The 18,390-nt window shown below is 40.9% G+C and overlaps 2 protein-coding genes across 4 annotated transcripts; one reads left to right on the top strand and one right to left on the bottom strand.

The window, feature by feature from the left end:
- Positions 1-518: 518 nt before the first annotated feature.
- Positions 519-3,647, top strand: PSTK (phosphoseryl-tRNA kinase). The gene is made up of 7 exons (XM_075026733.1): positions 519-564; positions 647-1,008; positions 1,205-1,496; positions 1,891-2,089; positions 2,547-2,622; positions 3,126-3,219; positions 3,433-3,647. The coding sequence occupies exons 1-7, from the start codon at positions 519-521 to the stop codon at positions 3,636-3,638; spliced, it is 1,275 nt and encodes a 424-aa protein (XP_074882834.1). The 3' UTR covers positions 3,639-3,647.
- A 1,806-nt stretch (positions 3,648-5,453) lies between these two features.
- On the bottom strand, positions 5,454-18,358 carry IKZF5 (IKAROS family zinc finger 5). Of its 3 annotated transcripts, XM_075026561.1 has the most exons (7): positions 18,275-18,299; positions 17,318-17,481; positions 16,580-16,645; positions 15,607-15,701; positions 15,133-15,296; positions 14,662-14,844; positions 5,454-9,862 (listed from the first exon to the last, which is right to left on the bottom strand). In XM_075026561.1, exons 5-7 carry the CDS (start codon positions 15,263-15,265, stop codon positions 8,919-8,921), a joined length of 1,260 nt encoding a protein of 419 aa, XP_074882662.1. In that variant the 5' UTR covers positions 15,266-15,296; positions 15,607-15,701; positions 16,580-16,645; positions 17,318-17,481; positions 18,275-18,299; the 3' UTR covers positions 5,454-8,918. The 3 variants fall into 3 exon arrangements, with proteins under 3 accessions (XP_074882662.1, XP_074882661.1, XP_074882663.1); XM_075026560.1 differs by lacking the exon at positions 17,318-17,481 and having other exon boundaries at positions 18,275-18,358; XM_075026562.1 differs by lacking the exons at positions 17,318-17,481; positions 18,275-18,299 and adding an exon at positions 17,922-18,232.
- Positions 18,359-18,390: the final 32 nt, after the last annotated feature.

Below are 18,390 nucleotides of genomic sequence, written 5' to 3' on the forward strand. Positions count from 1 at the left end.
AACTGATAACTTCTGTCACTCTAAATGGGACAATTAGAAAACGGTACCGATTTAAGAGAAAATGTATAAAGTTACATAGTTTGTCAAAATGGCAACTACTGGAAAAGAATCTGCCACGCAGGGAAAAGCTCACTGGCAAGAACAAAGCTGTGGATACTGATCGATCTGTACATCAGAGAGTAATCACACACTGACCCTGCTTGTATGCAAACTTTGGGAATATGAACTAGCAAAAAGAGTGAATAAATTATGGAGTGGCCTCACCAAGAAAATATTTCTAATCCCCTAGATGGCCATTTCACCAAAGAGCTGGACAAAAGATATATTGCAGGCAAAAACCCGTACTGGCAAGGAGCGTCCTCCGAAGAGGTGTCATCTTCCTTAATTCCTCAGAATCTTGAATTGTTATCATCAAGTATTCCTATCATTTAGGCCTCATTAGCAAGCATAATGCTACATGAATGTAATCTAAAATAAAGCATCGGGGTCAGCACGCTCGGTAGTATCTCGATTTTACGATGGTAACAAAAACCACCGCCGGGCACACCCAGCCGTCTGACGCTTGTGGGTTCGCTAGGGCGTGTTACTGAATTTATTACCGAAACAAATCCGGGTGAACCCGTCTGTTCCGCGCAGACGCCCACAGCGCTCTCCACATCCCGCCGCTCACCTCAGGGAACCTCCGCGCCCCGCCCGCGCCGACGGCCCCGCGCATGCGCACAGCAGCGGCCGCCCGCGGAAGCGGCGGACGGGCCTCTGGCGGCGCTGGCGACGGCGGCGGAGGTGGAGGATGAGCAGCCGGGCGGCGCCGGGCGCGCCCGGGTGGGCCTGTGCGTGCTGTGCGGGCTGCCGGCGGCCGGCAAGTCCACCCTGGCCCGCGCCCTGCGCCGCCGCCTGCCGCAGCGGCCGGGCTGGGCCTGCGCTCTCCTCGACTACGACGAGCTCATCCCGCCGGAGGCCTTCGGCCCGCCCGAGCCGGGGGCGGGACCGGCGGAGCCGTCCCCATTGGTCAGTGGCGGTTTTCTTCCTTCCCGCTGTCTGCTCTCATTGGCCAGCCGAGGCGCCTGGCTGCGGCCGTTGCTAGGCAGCGCGGCCCGGCCCTCACGCCGGGCCTTCCCGCCCGGCTGCCGCTGCCCCCGCGGCGGGGCCTGGGGCGGGCGGTGGGTGCGCGGAGCCTTCACCCCTCCGCTGCCTTCCTCCGCAGCTGCCCCGCTGGAAGCGGAGCCGGCGGGAGCTGCTGCAGTGCCTGGAGCGGTTCCTGCGGGCGGTGGTGACCGGGGACCCGCTCTCTGCCCCGGCCACCGCCGCCCAGCCGGCCTGGGAGCGCTTCCTGGCCTGCTGCCGCGGGCAGGGGCTGCTCTCCTCAGCGGAAAGCGACGCCGGAGCTGGCCGTTCCTGGACACTTGCAGCCACGTCTAGGCCGCTCTACCTGATCTTGGATGACAATTTTTATTATCAGAGCATGAGATACGAGGTGTACCAGCTGGCTCGCAAATGTAATTCCTCTTCGTTGCTATGCGTATGAACGTTTTCAGCTTCATAGGGAGTTCGGTGCACTTCAGCTGCCTTTCTTCCAGCGCTCTTGTGGAACATTTGTTACCCTTAATCGCTAGGTTCCCACGGTATAGTAAGCATCAACTTAACTTTAGTACTGTTTTATTAGAAATCACTAGGTCACTTAAAGCCCTTCTTATGTGTGTTGATCTCAGAAATTACTACTTGGGCAGCCTTGAAGGTAAAATTGTTTGTATTCTTTTTAGGTTTGTATTCTTTTCAGGGTCAAAACAAGTAGCAGTTCCTCACTTGTGTAAAGCCTTTCTTGTGCATGTTGCTCTCAGAAATTTTTACTTGAGCACTTTAAAGGTAAGATTGTCTGTTTATTTCTTTTAGATTCCTTGAGCTTCTGCCAGTTATTTTTAGAGTGTCCACTTGAATGCTGCTTGCAGAGGAATCGTCTAAGAAGTCATCCATTACCTGACCAGACAATATGTTTAATGGCGAGAAGAATAGAAATGCCAGATCTCAAGAAAAATGCTTGGGAACAGAACAGCCTCATTCTGAAAAGTTTTGATTGCACTTCAGAGGATAAGTATGCTACTGGATTGATGCTAGGGTTTTCACTAAGTACTGTTTTCATAAACAGATGGGCAGAAGTTTTTTACTGCATCTAAACAGTATGTAAAAAAATATTCCGTATGGTGGTTTTTGGAAGCCAGGCAATTACACACACAATACATGCCAGTCATTGGGAACTCGCAGCCATCATTCTTCCCAGAGTTAACCTCAAAACTAACTGCACTTCTAAACTGGTGTTGAAAATTTATGTAAATTGGCTGAAACATAAGACTGGAAATAATTTGCTGTAGTTCTAGTTGTAATTGTTTTTTACCTAACTTGCTGTATAAAGATTATTTCATTGATTGCTTCATGAATTTAACTGAAAACTTGCTTTTTTTCCTGTGATGAGGCATCGGTACAAAATGAAAGAAGACTCTTCAGTGAAACAGTTTGATTAATGTGGTTTACTCTTTTGTTTGTTTTCTTAGTGAGCAGATAATCAGTTTGCTGGCTGCTGCTTTGGAAAATCCAGTGAAGCAAAATGAGGAAAACACTGAACAAAAGGTAGCACTGCTTGTCTTCACAGTCATAGCTCTTTCAGATGATGGTGAATGAGTGAGTTAGTTATTCCCGAATTGTACACGGAACACCGTGATGACAGAAACTGAGAAATAGCTACTGCATTTCTTGATTGCAAAAGCACACACAGAAGAGTTAATCCTATTTGAAATGGGTACTTCTGTCATGTTATTAATTTAAACCACTGAACTGCCTTCAAGAATACTGTTACATGTTCTAGGGTAGTAAAAAGATTTTGGAGCTGTCACATCACACTGAGGAAAATAATGTTCACTTCTTAATGTCACACATATCTGTCTCTGGCAGTCAGTCACCAGGTGTACATACCCACCTCCGCATTCCAAGGAACAGGTGTGCACTGCACCCATTACCGAGTTGCTGCTAACATTTTACTTGTTTTCAAAGAGTACTTCAAAAGTTGATGACAGTCTAAATCAAATATAACGTGTTTGCATGTATTCTTCCTTCCTGTTGGTCACCCTGGGTAGGAAGCCGATCGAGCAATCTGTGCAGCTAGTACTGTCCATCAGGCTGATCAGACATGCAGACGCATCATCTCTCAGACAATGAAGGACGCAAAAGGTAGGTGTAGCATATTCCAGGTGCTAGCTGGCAACGTAGGACTAAACCTATGAAATTTCCTTGGGGTAAATTGTTAAGGAATCCCAGACCTGCAGGCCTGACTGAGGCAATTGCCTTCAGAAGTCTGGTCAAAGTTGTTTGTAGAATGTGAGTCAGTCTGTAAATTTTGTCTGTAAGCATGAAGTTAAAAGTTCAGCTTTAATTTTCTTTTAGATAAAAACGTGCCCTCAAGTGAGATGAAGAGCCTGGCCGAAGAACTCAACAAACTCAAAGCAGAATTTTTGGAAGACTTGCGGCAAGGAAATGAGTTGAAAAACCAAAGTTGCATACAAAATCAACATTCTGACCCTGCTACAAGTGTAATTTCTTCATTCCAACATGAGGCAACTAATGTAGTTAATAAATATATTTTAAAATAGCGACAGAGACTGTTGGTGTTTAACTCCAGTGTTTAAAATGCAGTACTCTTTCAGCAGTACAGCTGAAAACATCTTACGAGATATAGCGTCCTTCTATGGAGGATCCTGCCTTCTCTAATAACTCCTCTCCCTGCATTACAGAAGAGAAATAGTCTAGCATACCGTGTTTGACTTTGAGGATCAAGCCAACAACAAACCATCCTTAGATTTTATTTAAATTCCACAGAATCATAGAAAAAGCCTGGGAGGAACACTTAGATGTCATCTAGTCCTGTTCCCTGCTTACAGGGGGACAAACTTCAAGCTGGATGAGCTTCCTCGGAGCCTCCTCCAGCTGAGGTTTTGAAGAGCACCTTGGATGGTGACAGGCTTGGCTCTGTCAAACAGGTACCTGAGCATTGCCAGAGAATACATGTCTAGGAAGGTATAACAAGAAGCAAGATGGATGGCTCTTGGCTCTTCTGCTTCTTTCCCTGACAGAAACTGCAAAGAACCAGAAACTTGAGAGTTGCATGCACGTACACACATGTGGGATTAACTCCAGTGTCCAAAAGGTACTTATAACTTCGTGCCACCTTCAAAGTTGCTAGTAACAACATACACAGAAGTTCCATATGCAGTGACAACCACCTCACCATGATAAAAACTCTGATTTCAGACACAGAAGCACTCTTGATAAGAAGGAAATATGAGTATGAGGAAAAAAAGGATTTGGAAGATGACCAGGTGTGCAGGGTTAACAGTGGAAAGGGGTAGAAGTGTGTCCTGGTTTTCAACTTAAGCAGCCTGAAACATAAATGCACTGTTCCTTGCTTACCCAAGAGGTAAGCTTACCTTCCTTACCATATCTAGACCAGAGCTAGTCATGAGCAGTTCACCAGTTGTACCTGTTCAAGCATATGCAATTAAGAATTAACGGGAGACTTAATTAGAAAGTGTTATTTTATTCGTATCTTACAAAAGCAAAGCTTCACAACATGAACTACACTAGATATAGTCGAGTTATTTCAGAATTAACCTTGTCATCTGAAAACATTCACTACACAATAAAATTTATTTTACAACTCTAACAGGTTTCATTTTTGCATACAAAATATGCTCTTTACACTGAAATACATATTATTAACAAAGCAGGTACTTAGAAGCACATACACAAAGATTGCTCAATGAAAAATGCTTCAGCAGGGGATAGATTTCCTGCAGCAGAACATCCATTTGCTGTAGATTTTCAAAGAAGCTTAAAATTAATAGAAAACTTGCCAGTGAAGACTTCTAAATTACATTCCCTTCGTCAAAAAGAAACAAAAACCAAACAAGCAACCCCCCCCAAACATTCTGGAACAAAACAAATAGCAACAGATCATTTTGCTAGGAAACACTGTTGGAATGTGTCTTCCAGCACCGAGTTTTATGTTAAAATGCCAATCAACACTTTATGTCAAAATCCTCTTCATCTAAACATGTATCTGTGAAAAAACAACTATTTTTCCCTATTAGCTGCTTTACAGTTGGTTTCAGTATTAACCAAGATAATATCCTATGATCTTCAGTCTAGTATCTGCATGTTCATCGGACTATTCAGTCTCACAATAAGTCTGTATTAAGAGTACTATAAATAGTGCGTGTTAAAAATGTCAACAAATCCATAAAATAATCTATTACAACACAAAAAGCCCACAAAGTTAATGTTTTGCAACTACAGAACTTAACAGAGTCAAGCTATGGAAAAATTTCAGCTCATTCCCCAACTTCCCTGTTAATACAAGTTAAAATGCTAATTGTCACCTTATAATATAAGGATTTGGTTTTTAAAACAAAAACAAGGTAGTGCAGTGTAGCACATGGAGAACTCAATATGAAAAGTCCTACTAACCAAGGACTCGATCCCACAATTCCTGACAAGCATCCCTCCTTGACTCAGCAAGGCCTGCTTGTACAAGGGAATCATCAGGATTGTACTCTAAAACAATTTTCCAGTACTAATTCTGGTCTTTAAATTATAGTAAACAGTATGTACAAAATCGTGAAAAACTAATATGAAAATACACCTTCCAATTCTACTCAGTAGACAGAAGGAAACAGATATAGTCAGGGTACTGTTTGGCACAACCGAACACACAGTATTATGCTGAAAATTTAAGAATCCTAGTCCAGAGGGGGACCCTCTCTGAAGGACTAGTCAGCAGGGATCTGCCCCGCAGGTCTGGTTGCAGATCAAGGGATGAACACCAAAGCCTGCTGCTGCCTAGGAACTCCCCCTCCGCAAACAGGAGCTTGCACAAGGAAAGAAGGAAAAATATTTTTATCATTGTTCAACAGTTCATAGGTGTTCAAGCTCGTTTTCTTTTCCTTAGGTACTTCGAAGCACAAACAATGGTACTAAGTCAGCAGTATTAAAATACTTCTGAAAAACAATTTGCAAGGTCTGGGGTTAGGGGTTTTTGGGGTGGGGTTTTTTCCACCTTCCCCCCATAACAGAGGATCCCCTCCTAAATGAGGGCCCCTTTTCAGTAAGATCATGCAGGCTTCCTCTTGCTAGCAGCTACCTCTATTAGTGACCTATCTATTCTCTTACCTGAAATTTCATTCAGGGGCATCATGATTCAGAAGTCATTTTTCTAAATCGCCAAATCATTAGCCAACACAAAAAGAAAAGTCTAACGTTTACAGGCACTGCCAGTGAAAGTCCTAATGACCCAGAAACCACGTAAATGGAATGGAAGGACAAAATCTCAAACATCTGTGCACATCAGAGTTAACCTCCCTACCAATACCAAGAGCAAGAAAGGCTGGAGCCACAAACCAAGGAGAACTTGGCTGTTGTGATCGGCATCGTTCAGTCCTGGAAGGTGCTCCTTGGAGCACCCCCACTCCAGAAGTTTCCTTGGAGTTGCTAGAGCCTAGGAATAGAAGTTTGCTTCACCTATCAAAAGGCAAGGAAAGTGACCTCTATCAATTACTAATTGTAATGGTCTTCAACACTAATGTCTGTTGTTCTAATACTGTATTTTTACCAAATTTAGATTTTAGAATGTGTCAATACATGATCAAAAGAGAGCTATCATTTCTACATTACTCTCTGACTAGAACAGTCATGTTACAAAACCTGTATAGGAGCAGTAAATTCCAACTGGATTCCAGTTCAATCAACTTTCGTCCTTAAAATAAAGGACTCTCTATGTTTATGCACACAGAGTTGCAGTGTTGCTTTTAAAATAAATTTTGAAAGTATAAAGCAATAAAGAGATATTTTGGAATTATAAAGAGTGTCACTATGAAAAATAGAAATTACATTCTCTTTTACAAATCCACTGAAAAGGATTTTGAACCAGGCCTGAAACCAAAGACATTTTTAAGAGTGATAGTGTGCTATCACTCATCTTCACTACACTGGAAGTACTTCAATGGCATATTTTTGACCTCATTACTACAAGACTACGTGCAGCCAAGAATCCAGTTCCTTCAGCTGGTTACTTAAGCACGGAAAATTCAACAGTAGCTAAGTTAGGTAGAAACATACTTGGTTTGAAAATTTCTAGTTCACTGAAGTCAAAATTACTTCTAAAGCTAAAATTCTCAGAAGGGTAGTTTTTCTTGCGTTGATCTTACACTGAAGTCATTGTAAGTTTTTCTATTGGCCTCAGGAAGCTTTAGCTCCCATAACAATATACATTTGAATAAGCCAAACGTATGCTATTCAGATTCCAACCTCTGACTTGCAGAACATTAATAAAATCTTCCTGCTTCTAACAAAACATATTTGCTGCCATAATCTGCTGATAGTAAAAGGGGAATATATAAGGGAAGCTTTAAGTTGTCTCAAGTAAGACAAACTAAGGTAAAAGTGCATGTCTAAATATGGGAAAAGTAACAGTTCTTCACTTTTTTTTTGAAACATTACAAATTCCTGTGTAGCACATTAAGAGCTTTCATTAATTTTTGCTAGGAAGTTTCATTTAGGTTTACATTAAAGTGCCTGTCCATTAGCCTAGGTGCTTCTAAAGTAAGATGTACAGTATAAAAAAAATAAACATGTGCAATGGACTTCATGTACATCTTTAGTTACCATTTGCCACCTACAATTATTAATCACAATGACTTCAAATGTAGTCAGCCGGTATTCCTTTCCCTACTATATGAACAGTTCAGAAAACCCAGAAGCCCTTCCCCTTATTTCTAGCACACTGAACGGACAACAAATCCAGGGGAGAGGACAACACAAACTGACTTCCAAGTTAGCCGAAGTTTACAATAAACTAGATTATACAACTTTCAAACATGCAAGCAACCTATCAGTTGTAGCTTGGCCCGAGATAAAACTGAACAAATGATTTTTAATTTGTAAACCTCTTGTTTGTTTCTACTAGAACTTCTATCAGCAAGACAGAAGTCTAATTGTGCAAATTTTAAATATCTGTACAAATTAGTTTAAGGCAGTTAAAAATCTCACGGAATATATATTAGTTCTACAAGCTCTTTATTATGACTGTTTAAAATTACCTCCTTTTAAAAAGAATGACACTTAAAATTTGGTTAAGTGTAGTTTAAAATAAGGTGTCATATTTAATTTTTCTTTTGTATAACTAGTGAATGACAAGCTTTTAACTCTTTTTTCCTACCAGAGTTTCATTCACAATAACCTGTTATCTTCTAGTTTTGTGATGAGCTTTAAAAATAATAGTTAAATTAGTGTTTGAACCCTAGCATGAAGAGTTTAGACTACACTAAGCAAAAACTTAAATTATTAACCTTCATCAGATTACAGCAAGTTTTACATCAAATTGAATTTGTATGTGAAAGTTGTTTCTGTTTGTTTTTCCCATTTGGAGTAGCTAGGTTTTTAAGGACAAGTACGTCTCCAAAGTAACCATATGTGTCATTGCATTAACCTTTCGTATTTTATGGTTAATATATTTCGTCTTGCCTAGCAAATAGTCTGATAATTGCAACCTACATTTCAGGACACGCTCTGCTTCTATATTTGTAGAACATTTATTGGGATTAAGTGCAAGCAACTTAAATTTAGCAACCAAAGCATGTAAATGCATTCCAATTCTTACAGCACTCACTCAGCTTTTTTGAAAGGCTACATATAAAATAACAACTACATCTTACACAAAATTTCCCTGGCAAGTTTTACGACAACACAGAAATAAATTTGCCTCCTTTGTCGAATTGACTAACGTGAAGATTCCTTATGGGCATGTGCAAGCTTTCCTTCAGCAAGTATGAAAAATATACTGTAATATGTTAAAAAACTAAATGAAAGCACGTTCTCAGTCAATGTTGACTATGTTGGCCTCTTGCAAAATGGCAAGCAAAGTCATACTTATTTTTACACTTACACCCACATATGTTGCACTGAAAAGGATTTTCAAATCCATGACATCCCATGTGAATAGTATAAAGGATATTGTCCGCAAAGTACATGTCACAGTGTTGGCAGTGATGCAGAAGCTGAGGGTCCTGAACCGGAAGGGTTGGAGCTGGAGTACTTGGTTGACTGTTACTTATGCTGGGAGTACTGGTGTGGGCACTGCGATCACTGCTGGGACCTGCCACGGGGCTATAGTTCCGTTGATTGTGTGTAGGCCGAGGATCTGGGCTGGTTGGAGATGAACTTTGAGGAATATTTGCTGACACAGCCGAAACTACTGCAGGTGCAGCAGGCTGCTGTATCATGAAAGGCTTTTCATCTTGACAGGAAACAACGTCAGGAGAGGCTGGATTTTGGTTTTCAGGTGGCAAGCTAGATAACTGTCCAGCTAATGTAGAGAGCTGATTTAAAGGATTATCTACCATAAGGTCTTGTGGATCTCTTGGCAACCCACTGGTCTGGGTTGTTTTTGTCATGCTCTCATATGCTTCAGTCTGGATATTTGGGATTTCATGAGTGAAATCATTAAGGTAGTCTGGTTTCTGAACCACCATGGAAGGTGGACTCAAATTAATTAATGCTCTTCTGCTGTACCCTAAATTGCTGGTCTTCTTCTGCAAAACCCCCCACATTTTTTTGCTGCTTAGGGAAGACCTTGTACCCTTGACAGGCACCATTTTATGTTTGCGTCTGCGGTGGTGAGATAAGTTGCTTCTGTCACTGCAGCGAAAGGAACACAATTCACATTTGTATGGTTTTTCACCAGTATGCGATCGCATATGAGCTTCCAGATGACGTTCATAAGCTGATGCAAAGGGACATAAATGGCATCTGTGCGGCTTCTCACCTGGAAAATTACAACAGATTAACTGTAGCATCTCAGAGTGCCTGAAAAAGGCTTTTAATGGAACAGAAAGCAGCTAAATGGGAGCTGCTAATCTAACAGTTCAGCTTCAGAGTCACTGCTAGTCTTGAGTTTAGCTGGTTATTTGGTGGAAAAGTAAATTTAGACATCTCTGCTTCACCCAAGTGACAATAAGTGTAAGAAAAAAAAGTGACCAGAATTAGCATAACAGATAACCTGACTAGGAATTGCAGCAATGATGCCAAGGACTGAATGCAGTGATGTTTGTGCAGTGCTCTTAACTGGATCCAAACTCTACCTCACCTATAAAGCACATAAACAGTTGGCTACAGGAATGTCTGCACCACCAAAATGTAATCATTCTTAATGGTAACTGTGTTTAAACATTGAGGAAGAGTATCCTTTCAATATCGTCCAAACACTCCTAGTTTTAAACATCCTGGAACTATTATCTAAATAACCCACATACACATGCATCCACTCAAGAACTGAATTTTGAAAAAGGATCCTGTGGCTTAAGAGTTATTAAAGAAAACAAAAGCCAGCTAAGCCCTGGACAACTGTGTGCTCTCTCAGACATGATAATACCAGCTATTCTCCTTTCTGATAGGTAGAACTTTCCTCTTCTATTAAATGATATTTAGAGATAATAACATTAACACTTTTAAAAGTATTTAGAAAACTTTCAAACAATTACAGGCCAACACATTTGTAACATAATACTTCAGGACTTTTGATTTTCCTTTCATAGACTGATCTTTTAGGAGTTTTTAGATCCAGGTCTGCAATGTTAGAAATGCCTAAAGGATTTGATGCATGTTCAGGTGCTGAAATGAAACATCATCTTATCTTCCTATCTAGAATGCCAGGTCAATTTCTAAATCACTGTTAAGCAACTGATTCTCTTGCCACACAGCACGACAAACTCCAAAAAAATGTGAATGGGCTCCTTCTCTTCAGCCTTTTTTTTTTTTTTTTTTAATATTTTCTACCATTTTAAATACAGGGCAATACATCTGGTTTTGGCTTTCAAAACCCATCTAGAACAACTGTAACACCCAGAGACTGAAGGGAGCAAGGGCCACTATTACACTGCAAGCACTGTACAGGCCCCATAAGATGGCATGTGACCAACACAGCAAGCCCTTCCCGTGTGGAGCATCCTACTGTTTGGAATCACAATCTGGGATACTGAATAGGAGATTTTTCTTTTCTCCTACATCACTGGCTCTTCAAGAGGAAAGCAAGCAATTTTTGTGCTGCCTCTAGGTACCTTATTTGCGACTGAAACCATGATTTCTCCATAAGCAATTAAATGTATTCAGATAGATATGTATGTGTAAAGATCTGGAGATTTGGTACAAACAATGATGTAAAAAGGCTGACAAACTCCCTGCATTCACAAAGAATTTGTCAATCTGAATGGGCTAATTTCATTCTAAACTGGTTACACAGAGATAAAGATTTGCATCCCGTGTTGCACACCCTTAATACACCACAGCTGATGAACTACTAATTATACTGCTGTCAGACTCAGCATGAAGTTAATTCTGCAGTAAGTTGCACTTGATAATGGTTGCATGATCATGCCTGGGTCATAATTACTTTGGCAGATACCTTGCTGCACTTGCATGTTATCCAGGATGCATTACCTGTTTACTTACATTGCTCTGAGGCTACTAGGCAGCTATTACTTCCCTATTTTAATGCTGATTCAGTCACTCTGAGCCTTCTTAGTCCGTGCAATCCACCTCTTGGCCCCTTGCATGCTTCTCCACTATGCTTCTGAGGAAAACTACACTCAGGTCTTGGACGTCCTTGTCCTTAAGCGGAAAAAAAACAAGAAAAAAAAAAAAACCACCACCAAAAAAACCCTTGCTTGTTCTGGAGCCCTCTGTCTCCATACAAAGAAACAAAGTGGGGCTTTCTGAAGAGCTGTTAAGTTAATGCCAAAATGGTGTTGCCGACAGGACACTATGCAGTGTGTATTAAAATTAAGGATATGAAACGTATTGTAAAAAGGCAAAGGGGAAAGTATACAGAAAAACAAATAAGCCTCTGACAGCCTGAGATTCTTGTCTATATTATAAAGCTGAACAGATTGCTATAGGGAAATGAACTGTTATCATTGTACAGTTATTGGTATTTCATTAGGCATCAGGCATGTTTGGACCAGTAACCTGGCTACAAAGCGTTCACTGTGTGAAGGTGTGTCCAAATTGCTGAAGCTCTTTGGTAGACAATAGGCTGGCACCCCCCGTATCCCTCTCTCACTGCTAGTTAGCTTTCTGAAAATGGAAATAATTCAGACTGCGTGATTTTGCAGTAGAGCAATGTGCGCCTTCGATATGGCTACCTTTTCCTAGCACCTTTGTGAAAGTTTCTTTGATCAAATGAGTCATGCATATACCCTCTGATAACAGGAATACCTGCAGCTGCACTGAGACAATAGTCACCCCACATGAAAAGCTCTCTTCTGGTATAACACTAACAATACCATATACGGGGACCATGTGAAACGACTCAAAATGTTAGTCAAGGCACAAACCCCAAGTATTATGCTTTGCCCTAAAAACTGAGCTTGTGTAGCTCATGGAATGTTTGCTTCTGAATAATGACAACTGGGTCAGAGATTTTTAAGGATGTTTCTTAGCATCCCAATTCTTGGTTGGAATCCTTCTTGCTTTTGTATATATTATGTTGCAACCATGCTGAAATGGTCATAATCTGCACCAGGAATTGTTCTGCTACCTCTAGCCACTTAGTAACCTCTACTCCCTAAAGTAGGAGCAGGATAAGAAAGCATTCTGAAAACACAAAAGAACTGTTAACCTAAGATCTGAGAGTGTAAGAAAGGTAGGCAACTTCCTACAGTAAGAGAAGAAATGCTGACACTATACCAATAACTACATTTTGATACTTAAAGGAGGAAGATTTGAATTTTTGCTCTCTAGTATGGCTATAATTTATGACATTTGGCATTAAGTAACAACATGTTATTTCAGTCATTCTGTTTGAGAAACCCCATGCACCCCAAAGCCATCAAAAACTTCTCAAGAATCAGTGAACACACAACACCAACTTCTTCGAGTAGTAATTTATGTCACCCATCACAGCTCTAGCAGTCCATCTGCTCATGTTGACAACTGGCCAGTAGTAACTGTGGGCTTGGGGATGCAAGTTTTTAGATGGCAATAGCTATAGGCTACTGAAAAGACATGGAATTTTAAAGTTGATATTACTTCTGCACCTTTAAGTACCTTTTAAAAATTAACTGTGTAAGTCTGCAGTACAGTTTCTCCCACTACTGCATCATCCTCATTTCACAAGCTCAGAAATAGCACTGTGCAGAGTAAAGCTGTTAAAAAGAAAAGATCTCTCGTTGTTCACAGACCATATGAGGCAAATGGAAGGTGAAGCTGTAACTGCTTTATGAAAAACCAGACAAAAATAATGCTCCAAAACACACCGCTGCTTTGCAGATCTGCAGCAAGCCATAGCATTAACACTGTGTCAAATGCAGGTCCACAAGCCACAGTATTTTATCCACTATTGGATCTACACAAAATTTCCACTGAGAATCTGAAAACAGCAACAGCTACACACAGAGGTAGCTCACGGTAGCACAAGAGAAGAATTTACAAGATCTTCAGAGTCTAAACCTCAGAACTCTTTGATTTCTAGTTGGTTGCCATTTTCTATCCCATTATGCCTTGTCAAAACAAGCCAACACTGCAGGGCCAGTGCAAGGAGCACAGACTTCCCCAAAATACATCCTGGGAGTTACTGTGTAGAAGCAACGATTCAGAGCAAAGCAAGCATCTGATTAACAATAACCATACCCGAAGAGAGCTACAATTACATCCAAGTTACAACAATGCATTTCCTTCAAAGGGAGTCCCAGAAGGCCACCTGCCCAAGACCACTGAAACGATATGCTTAAAAGTTTTGGGACAGTCCATACCAGACTGGACACCTGTGGAAACTTCCATTCTTTGCAGAATACAATTCTTCTTATTACTCTAGTTAACAGCCATAAAGTCTTCTGTATTGGTGTAATACACTGGGCAGGCACCAAAGTCAGACTTCACAAGGACCTTTCGTTTGTTTTCTCTCATTTGCCAAGAAGTCAGAGCTGACTTCATGAACAGTTTAGGATATTCTAAACTTTACTAAGAGTTTTGCTTTTCAGCTTTATAAAGCCAACAGTGGCAAATGCTCTTAAAGAAGCCACAGTAAGTATTTTTTCTTTTCATTACTGTTATTAACCACTTATTTGACGATATGCCTTCACATTTGAATATTCTACCAATATGAAAACTTTATTCTTATTACTATGTTTTAAACTTCCACATCTAGAATGTTGTACAAAACAGTAGTATTTTCACAGCTAAACAACAGAGGAGAAGCAGCCCCTATAAATCTCCACATGGCAACATGTACATTTTTCACTTTTCTGATTAGCAAGGAAAAACTAAAAGTTACATTTAGGGCCCTTCAATTTACACTGATGCTTTCACGCTAAACTTTACTCCCATATATAGTTACTTCAAATTCAATAGTTGCAATAATAAATGCAAGCAGAAATTTGCATAATTTAAATAGGTACAGGGCACACCCTTAAAAAAAACAGTCTATTAAAAAAACCCAAACAGTTCTAATTGTTGAGTAACTCCAAGAACTATCACACTGCTTGAAGATGCCAACTCCTCACTTGCAAATCATACCATTGAGTTAGTATCACAATGTCTCACAGCAAAGTACTGCGGAATACTTCATACCTGTATGAATTCTGATATGCTCTATAAGCCGTGCTGTTCCTTTGCTGGCATAGTTGCAGTATCGACACTTTAACTTTCCATCAAATGTCCTTTCAAACCCATCCACTAACATTCCTGAGTTCTCATCCAGTGAAACTTCAACAGAAGGATGATCCAGACCATTCTGATCACCTTCTGTCCCAGCTGTGAATAACACAAGAGATTTCAGTCAAGCATCAGTGGGATACTATCTATTTTGCTGTGAGATTGTGCCAAATAACTTTTGCTTCTCTATGCCCTTTGTCTTTAAATACACAGAACTATAAAAACATACCATGATTAAAACAAAAGTACATACGTATCTTTTGTGATGTGAAAACGACTATCAGAGATGCTTCCATACAATTGTAGTAACCTCCATAATTATCTGGAATGTAAACAATGCAGTCATTCTCAAAAAAATAAAATTTGATAGCACTGAAATTAGCTTACCTCCCTGAAGAGTCTCTGCTTCCTTATCTCCACTAACTGATCCAGAAATCATATTTACATGGTGAGTCTGCTGTGTAAGATATTCCTGAAAATCCTTTACAAAGTCCAAAGGTTCTGGCTTCTTTTCACCCATATTCCCTCTTTATGTTTACAACCACTTGTGCCTAGAAGGAAAAACATTTTCAAAACACAAGTGTCATTGAATTTGAATGCATTCATAAAAAAATTTTAAAACCTTGTTTTTAAGTGAAGGATTACTTTTATCATACAGCATGAATCGATGCACAAATTGATAACCATAAGAACATTCTTTTTAGAATTTTTAACTCATTAAAGATCACCAAATATGTATGACTGGGGAAATGGATTTCAGCAACAGTAACATAAGGATAGTATCAAATGGGATAAAATGACATAATAATCAAAATCAACTTGTCTTTTTTTTTTTTTTTTTTTTTTTCAAATGGATCATACCTGAATTTCAGTTCCCTGTTAAGTAGCAAACATGCTCCAAAAGGTACTCCCAGCAGGTCAGACAGAAAGCACAGAGCACAGCTTCTCCACTTTCCCTGGAAGGAAGAAAAGGAAACACATGTCCATTATTCTTCCCAACCCCTGTGACTTGTAAGAAAGAAACTTGAAAAAAATATGTATGTTTTGAAAGACAGGTTCTAACACTCTACTGCTGTAAGTTTTATTAAAACAATTACACTTCCAGCAAAAACTTTCCAAAGACTGCATCCACTCCTTCATCTATCTCACTGAAAGACACTTCTATGTCACTGATCATTTGCATAGTTCCTCTGGTGAACACATGGCTTCAAAAAAATCCCAGAGTTGGCTAAGTCAGTTACGGTAACTGTAATGTTGGGAAACCAACCAAATGTCGCTGATCAGCAAAAATGGAAAGAAGCCTTATAGGAAGCAATATTTCACAGTTCTCCCAAGATTTTAGTTTCCTATCCTGCATAAAACTCTTAATCCATTTCATTATTTTGCATTGAAATAAGAAAATTATTCATTAGAAGTCACTGGTCAGGGTCTTTTCTGGGACTGTAAATGACAAACCTCTAGAGTCTCAATTTGCAATGAATTTGTGAAGACAGAATTTAGGATTCAGTTGGAAAGAGGACAATGAGTCAGTCACATTACCATTCTGCAGATTATAATCAGAAATAATTTATAATGCTACATTTTCAGTATCTTTTCATTTTCCAATAGCTACTAAACAAGGCATCAGGTGACCGACAAAAACTCAAGTCCTGAGTTCAAGACCACATTTAAACACATCCTCCTATATTTTCAAAGTTACTTACAAGTGTTAGTTCATTTCTAGCATCCAGATGAGTATGTTCTTTCACATCATACCTAACTGTGCTCAACTACTATCATTATTAACACCACTAAGTTAGTTTTCAACACATCTTTATATATCAATGTTGCCTACCCTCTTTCAGGTGTCACCAGCCTCGTGTAGGCTTAAGTTAATTTGTATTCCATTTGTTGGTGTCTCCTGCAATAAAACAAAGATACCAGGATATGAATTAAAAATATGGAAGAGAAAAATGGAACAATGTAATGTAAAGTCCTGACCAGGTCAACTTTCGCCAAATTATAATAATAAGAAAAAACAATTTAAAATTAAACCACTCTAAATGTTGATTGGTTCAACATGAAACAACATTAAAGGTCTGTATTTTCACAGAAGAATCTGTGTATCCCTTTGTGTAAGGTACAAAAACTTATTTGATCAATTACTTTTATAATGACATTTAATTTTTAAAGAAAATTACAGAAAAAATTAAAAATCTGATTGGGGAAAAGACGTTATTTTGGCGATCAACTGCATAAAACTTCCTTTCTCTTCCTCATCAATTTAATTTGAAAACATTCATCCTTTTTTTTTTATGTCAACATAGGTGAGTCACCACAATTTAAGCACTGCCTCAAACCTCTATATTTGTGTGCACAAAAGAACCTTTTGTGATTTTACGTGGTATTTTTTTTAGGTATACAACCAGCTGTTCTCCTTTTCAGGGAAGAAGGATACAGATCTGATGCTTGCTATGTCACTACTGCAAACCAGTAAATGCAATTCTAATTATTAGAAACCTGAGCAGACCAGCTCACATTTCAGGCACTCGAATGGGCTGATCACACCAGATGTTCCTCAAGTTCTACTTACACAGAACATTTTCTGCATAGACGACTACATCTTCTCCAGCTTTGTACACTGACAGGTAGAATACCGGTTACTTGTTTTCTACACGGGCTCAACTGCTGGATTTCACACCAGTTACAGTGCTGATGTGTACTAAGTTTATTGTCTAAGAAGTGCCATAGGATGTGCTAGGATGAAAGGCGTTACAAATATGTTGCTTAGAGAATGATACTAAAGAAAATAATTCAGAGTAAAACCAGTAGTTTAACACACACAGTAAGAACTCATACCGCAGTAATTATAAGAGAATAAAATGACTACGAGCACATGTATGCACCCTGTTTTCTTTTAAGGAATTAAGGGGGGGGGGGGGATGTCTCTGCCCCGGTCTCACGTTTTCCACTACAAATGACTTCCAAATTAAAAAAACGAAGAGGAAGGATCCCAAACTCTATCCAAGCCCTTCCTGCTCCTTCTGAAGGAGTTTTCTGCGTAGGAAGAGGAATCGCAGCGTTGGCGGTTGCCGGGCCGAGCCCCACGACCTGTCACCAGCCGCGGAAAATCGCCGGTTGCTCCGCCACCCCCTTTCCACGCCAGACCGCGCACGAACCCCCCCGGCTTCCTCCACCTTTCTCCGACCCACGCCGCCTTCACGCGTGGGCGGGAAGCCACACGGCCACGGGTCGTTCGTCGTCGTCGTCGTCCCGGCTTCAAAACAAGGGGGAAGCCGAGGGGCTGCACCGGCAGCACGGCTCTCCTCACCCGCCCGAACCGACAGCAGCCTCCCCCGGTGAGGCGCTCCCGCCCGTCCCCCTCACGCTAAAGGGAGGCCCCAGCGGGGACGCCGCGGGGCGGGCAGAGCGTGTCACGGCTGACCGCTGACCACCGCCCCGGGGACGGAGGGGAGGATTGCGGGTCGCGCTGCCGCCGAGCTACCCCTCTACGGCGTAAGGGGGAAGAAGGAGAAGGGCGACTACTCACCGCCGCCACCCCGCGCCGCGGCCGCCGCCCGCTGCCGCCGCCGCTGCCGCCATGTTTGTTGTGGCTCCCGCGGCCCGGCCCGGCCCACCGCAGCCTCGCGAGACCGCGGCCGGGGG

Source organism: Buteo buteo, chromosome 4 (genome assembly GCF_964188355.1).
Source record: "Buteo buteo chromosome 4, bButBut1.hap1.1, whole genome shotgun sequence".
Taxonomy (NCBI): domain Eukaryota; kingdom Metazoa; phylum Chordata; class Aves; order Accipitriformes; family Accipitridae; genus Buteo; species Buteo buteo.